At 33.4% G+C, this 6,615-nt stretch overlaps 1 protein-coding gene across 1 annotated transcript; it reads left to right on the top strand.

Annotated features, from left to right (window-relative positions):
• The first annotated feature begins 1,853 nt into the window (after positions 1–1,853).
• On the top strand, positions 1,854–5,892 carry LOC120071933 (replication protein A 32 kDa subunit B). The gene is made up of 10 exons (XM_039024370.1): positions 1,854–2,134; positions 2,542–2,652; positions 2,725–2,822; positions 2,921–2,962; positions 3,742–3,819; positions 4,106–4,184; positions 4,292–4,381; positions 4,455–4,534; positions 5,352–5,417; positions 5,508–5,892. The coding sequence occupies exons 1-10, from the start codon at positions 2,033–2,035 to the stop codon at positions 5,590–5,592; spliced, it is 831 nt and encodes a 276-aa protein (XP_038880298.1). The 5' UTR covers positions 1,854–2,032; the 3' UTR covers positions 5,593–5,892.
• The last annotated feature ends 723 nt before the right edge of the window (positions 5,893–6,615 follow it).

Raw genomic sequence — 6,615 nt, 5'->3', positions numbered from 1 at the left:
TGCAGCAGCAGAGGCTTGCAAAGAGATATTGTGGATGAAGTGTTTTATACAGGAGCTAGGCTTCAATCAACAAAGATATGTGATATACTGCAACAATTAGAGTGTTATTCACCTTGGTAAGAATGCTACATTTCATCCTAGAATGAAGCATATAGATGCATGGTATCATCAGATAAGATATGCTTTGAATGATGAATTGTTTAAGCTAGAGAAGATACATATTGATCATACTGGATCCAATACGTTGACGAAGAATCTGCCAAGAGAAAAGCTTAAATTTTGTCGTTCCGCCGTAGGAGTGACAAGTTCCTCCACAAAGTGAAATAGGGGGAAATTTGTTGGGTTATTTAACTTTTTTAGTGAAGTCCAATAAAGGCCCACTTGGGCATTAGGTTATTTTTAAATAACCAACTTGCAGCCGTTGGTTATGTATATTCATGCAGTTTGAGGAGAGAAAAACAACAGTGAAGAAAATTTTAGAAAATTCTTCTTTTGTACAACAGTGTTTTTTAGCCATTTGGGGATCGATCCGTGATCCGATCAAGCTGAAATTTTGACAGCATGTTCTTGACTCGAGGATCTTCAATCTAGACAGTGGAGATTTTGTTTGGAGTTACCTACAATCAGATACTGTGGGTAATTGGTTTCCACTTCAAATGAGACGTTTCAATTTTATTCTTCTCAATTTGTTGCCGTTAGTTGCCAAGATTGTTAATCTTGAGATATGTTTGTGAATGCCTCTAGTTGTGACTAAGGAGAACTCATTGTAAACCATTATCGATTATAGTGGAGTTTTTTACTTTGACCCATGGTTTTTTACTCCTCATATTGAGGGAGTTTTTTCACGTTAAAATTCCTTGCATCCTTACTTGATTATTATTGTTGTTGCTAGTTGATTAGTATTCTATTAGATTCATATAAGAGCGGGATAACTAATCCGAAAAATATAATGTTTATCCCAACAATTGGGTGATAGATTCCCCTTTTTAAGAGTCTGTAATTTGGTTTTGATGCGCATAATATGGGTCATAATTATGGAATAAAAAATTTGAAGAAGAAATTTCCATTTTCCGAATCTCTATAGTAGACTTACCGTGAATAACTTGCTCAAGGATACTTTCAATCATCAATCCAAGTAACCAAGAAGAGATTAATCGATCTTGTCGCTTCCATTTTTTATAGTCAGGATTGGTTTATTAATTGAAGTAGAACCTTCACTAACCTTCATTTCTTTCGCAGATGGTTTAGAATCTCCAAGAATAAAGCGATTATCGAGCAGTCATTATAATTAGACGAATCATTTATTTATAAAAATAGTTTCATGAGATATTTAGAGCTAACTACAAAATTATAAATAAATAAATAAAAATAATAGATTAAATTAGTTTTCAAAAATAGATTAACGAACCAATTTTTTCTATAAACTTTCATGTTTGTATCTAATGACTCTAACACATTCAACATTTTTAAAATTAATGAATCTATTATTAAACATAAAAGTTAAAACTAAATTGTGCATCTAATAAGACATTAACCTTTTAAATTTATGTGTAATAAGTTAGCAATTTTTATAAATCTTTGAAGAAGTTAATGACCTATGGAGAAAAAAGGTCAATAATTTATTAGATATCAAATAGATAATTTAAGACTTTACTAAATATTTTAAAAAATTAAAAGTTTATTTAACACTTTGAACCAAATAAAATTAAAGTTGGTAAATATATAAGATTAATTTTAAAAGTTTTTTCTTTTTTGAAAAATATGTTTTAAAGTTTAGAAACTTATTTCGTGAGAATTTGGAGATTAATAGTGTAATTTATTTTTTTTAAAAAAAGTAATAGCGCTTAAAAAATAGAGAAAAGAATAAACAAGGTCTAAAAAATGGCGGGAGGGAAGCTGAAGTGGTATTTCTAGGTTTTACGAAAGGAAAATTTCATTTCGAGAACTGCTCTTCAAATTGCTCTCGATCAGTTACCTGATGCTCTTGTAGGGTTTGAATATTCTTCACTTGTAGTGTTACAGACGGAGAACGATGTATGGAAGTCAATTCGACGGTAACGCCGCCTTCTCCGGTGGCGGATTCATGCCATCTCAGACCACCCAGGCCCCTGATCATTCATTCTCTCCCGCAAAGGTACGTTCTATCTCCATATATAATATTAAACCTCTTTCGGATTCCTCTTACTTCCGTGTTGATTACTAGTTTCCGATGTTTGGATTTATCACATGCGTTTTAACGTATTTTTTGACTGAAATTGTCTCAGCAGTTCGAAGTGATTCGTACTTCGATTGCTAATTAGTTGAATAATAGTTCATTTATTGTTTGGATTTGAAATTTGGTTTGTACATGTGTTTTTGCCCCTATTTTTTCGACTGGCGGTAGTTTCTTCTCCTCATAGTTATGGCAAAAATTAAGTTGAATTTTTCGTTTGTCTTTGTCTATTTGAATTGGATTCACATGTTGTTTTCACCTTTGATATTTCCTTCAGAAATTTTAATATCGAGGAAATGAAGGCTTATATTTTTTTGTCTAATTTGCAGAATCGAGATGTCCAGGCATTGCTTCCATTAACAGTGAAGCAGATAAACGACGCATTTCTGTCTAGTGATGATAAATCAAATTTTGTTATTGATGGTGTTGATGTTAATAATGTTAGTTATTGGACTTGTATGTTTTGTTTATTTCTATGTTTTGAGTTGCTTGTTTAGCTGCACTACATTCAGGTTAAGCTCGTAGGGATGGTGCGCAATAGAGCAGGAAGAATTACTGATGTGACTTTTGCACTGGACGATGGCACTGGATGGATTGACTGTAGCAAATGGTTTGTTCTTCTCCCCACCACCACACACACCCACACTAGATGAAAAAGAAGTTAAGATGCTTCTCTTGTTGATATTGGTCTTTTTAATGTGTCTACAGGGTCAATGAAGCTGCAGATTCAAATGAAGTTGAGGGAATATTGTAATGTTGTCTCTACCCTGTCTTAATAACATTTAAAATATTCCCTAAAAATTGTAATACTTTTTGTGCTGTTATATATAAAATTTTTGCGATTGGCTTTTCAGTGTTGCCTACTAGAATCTCTTGTCAATTGGGACAGAACTTGTGGAATGCAAATTGCAACATGTTGTAGACATGGAGTTATACTGTTGTTCTGTAGTTCCAGCGAAATGAACTATATACTCGTAGCCTATGCTACTACAGGGCATACAAATGCCTCATATTTATCTCAATCTTATTGAGATAACAAGTATTGATGGAAAATAGATCCTGCTCGGTACCGAGAAGGTGGTCAGTTGGTTGTTGTTGGGGGAGAAAGGAAGACAGGGAGTTGTGGAATTTTCTGGCCATAGTCGCTTAGGAGGAGAGATCCCAGCTCTCTTGATATATGGAGACTTGTTATTGTTTCTCTATTCTGTTTTTTTGTGTTTGTTTGCTGAATCTGAAATTTCTTGCAAGTTTATTGATATAAAAGTGTGGTTCTTGCATATTTTCTGGTTTGTCTGCTGTTATTTAAAAACCTAACAGATCTTCATCAACTTGCAATTATCATTCATTGAAATGTTACTTGTGGCTCTTCTGGATTATTTTTCCTGTTTGACCCGAAATTAAATCTCGAGTGTTTTGGATCATTTGGGGGATGATTCTGCTTATTTGGACTGTCACTAAGTGATGCATCAAGTCATCTCTGAAATATATCCCTTTTTAGCTCATGTCATTTAAAACGTCTCATCGTTCAGGGATGGCATGTACGTCCGAGTCCATGGCCACTTAAAGAGCTTCCAGGGTAAAAGAACTTTGAATGTCTTTTCTATCAGGTATTATGTAGTTTTTTTAGTTCTTTTTGGGGATTTTTTTGGTTTCAGTTATTTCTTAAGGATTTGAGTTGTGAGTGCATAAACTGTATCAATGCAGTTCTTGAACTATACTGGACATTAGTTTATTTTATATTTTTAGCAATTGAATCAAAATGAAGCATTGCATGAACAGTTTTTTTTTCCCACCAAATGAAATCATTAAGGTGCTTGTTCTCTGTTAACTTGTGTTCATGATATCTATACTATTGTTGCGTGGGGATTTTGATATAAAGTATTTGGCTTCCAGGCCTGTGACAGACTATAATGAGATCACAAGTCACTTCATCGAGTCCATATATGTTCATTTTTACAACACCAGATTACGGGTATTAATCAAGCCATTTCAAATTTTTAGTGATATCTTGATTAGGTGAAAAGTAGTATTTCTCATCATACCTGCTTCTCCTTTTGGGTTATTGTGTTGTGCTGATAGAAACAACAAGGTAGTAGTATCACTCAGCCACAGATGGCAAATTTATCTAATACGCCTATGAAAGGATATCAAGCTCCTATGTCAAATCAGGTAAGATCCTTGTTCAATTCACACTTGATGGGCTACGGTTTATTTATATATCCTTCTAACGATCTTTCTTCAGTACACTGGTCAAGCAGGCGGTGATGGTTGGAAGAGCCTTGAGCAGATGGTCTTAGATTTCTTGCAACTTCCTTCATGCGAGTGAGTGCCTTTTAACAATGATTCAAATCTTTTCATTTCATTTTCCCCACTTTTATTCCGTGCTTGTTTGTCTTGAATTTGCAATCTTGTCAGACGCATAGTGAAGAAAATAGATTATTTCTAAGTTTTTCTCCTTGTGTATGTATTTTTTTTGGGTTTTGGCCTATGAATGCTTTTTTCCTCTTCTCATCGTCTGTTTTTCTCTCTTTCATGAATGGATGTGTTGGAATGCCCTTGAATTTGTTATTTGTCCCCCGGGTTTAGAGTGTACCATATAAATTCTCTAACTCTACCGACACCTCTAATCTATAATCTGAACTATTCTCTAATAATAAACTGCTCTCTGTCTCTCTCGGCCCATGAACATGGCTAATACACTGTTACTGAATTATGTAAATCTTTGTGTCGGTTCTCTACCATTAACATTTTTCTGCATATCTTTATTTGTCGATTTCATAACAAGATGTCTAACTTCTCGAGACTTGACCTTCATAGCTTGGTGAATTGTTTATTTTACTTATTAGGATCCTTAAATCACTCAAGCACCAATTGAAAAGGTTTTTCCTAGATGAGAATTATTTAGAAGAGCAAGAGCTGTAGTCCTAAACTACTTAATTGATTATTCCTTTTTCTGGAGTAGAGGAGCAGTATATCTAATCGAGTATAGGATTGCACGACATAAAAGTATCTAATTAAGTATAGGATTGTACAACATAAGGAAAGACTGGAACGCTTCCTTTACTACTTTATTTCCCTGCTTATTGATTTCTTAGTTTTAATTTATTTATACAATCTATACATTTATTTTTCTATGCAGTTCTGAGAGGGGCGCACACCGTGATGTCATTGCTCAACAGCTCAAAGTTCCACTGGAAAAGCTCATGTATTACTTTCTCTCTCTCACCTCGACAGCAGGACTTATCTTGCACGTAGGGTTATAACTTAATTTACCATTTTGCTTATTAATTTGCAGTCCAGCGATGAAAAATCTAGAAGAGGAAGGCCTAATCTACTCAACAACTGATGATTACCACTTCAAGTCAACCGCCAACGGCTGACGTTTCTATTATGGTAACCAATGAATTGAAGGCAAGTTTATTTCCTGCGGTTCTTTCGTTTCATCTATAGTTTAAGCTGGGAAAATCTTTGTAGTCAAAATAGGATCCGTGCAACGTCTGTTTTAGCTTCTATAACAGCGATACAAAAAAGAAGGAAAAATGAAAACAAAAGCCCACATGGCCGTGGCTTGTTGAAACTATTGTTATGATGTTTGTTTCTACTGTGCAACATATTTTGGGGTGTGCTACAGTACAGGGTGCATGGAGAGGTGGATTTGGCTGACTCCAGCAATTCTTTCCAAATCCACAAACAGTTAACTTACTTTTTCCCCAGTGAAGTAAGATGATAAAACACAGTAGTGAATTCTTGTGATTGATTTTGAAATTGTTAAAAACAATTTTGTCATCTTCAATTCACTTGGAAATACGTTTTTAATCACTTAAAATTATTTAAATATTTAATTTTATACTTTTAAATTCAATTTTCGTATTATCAAAATTTAACTATAAGCATATTTTGTAGTGAATTTAAAATGATAAGTGAATTTACCATTTAAGAATTATTCTTAAGTATGTCATAACTCAAAACTTTTAGCCAATATCTTTCATCTTATGTGCTGTAACAAATTGCAGCTTTTGAAATTTGAACCATAATACGTGGGATCTAAGAAATACCCTTTTTATGTAGAGTTTTAAAACATGGTTTCTTTACATGATTAACGTTTCTGGATGAACGTTTCCCATCAATGCCTAAATAAACCAATAACATCAGAACTATCCCTATAATAGGAAAAATTACAGGGTTGTGACGAAAGACTTATTTATTTGTTAAATTACCTTTTCGGTCTTAGGTACATTGGAGTTTCATAATATTTTAGCTTTTTTTTTTAAAAAAAAATGTGTAAATTGGTCTTTCTACTCTCAATAAATCTTTAAATTAAAATTAGTTCCTAGTTCTATTTTGAATCAATTTTGTTGAAATTGGTTAAATAATAATAATTATTTTCTAGCAAGAAAAGACAA

The sequence above is a fragment of the Benincasa hispida genome, chromosome 2 (genome assembly GCF_009727055.1).
Source record: "Benincasa hispida cultivar B227 chromosome 2, ASM972705v1, whole genome shotgun sequence".
In the NCBI taxonomy this organism is placed as follows: Eukaryota; Viridiplantae; Streptophyta; class Magnoliopsida; order Cucurbitales; family Cucurbitaceae; genus Benincasa; species Benincasa hispida.
This window is presented reverse-complemented; position numbering and strand designations above follow the sequence as displayed.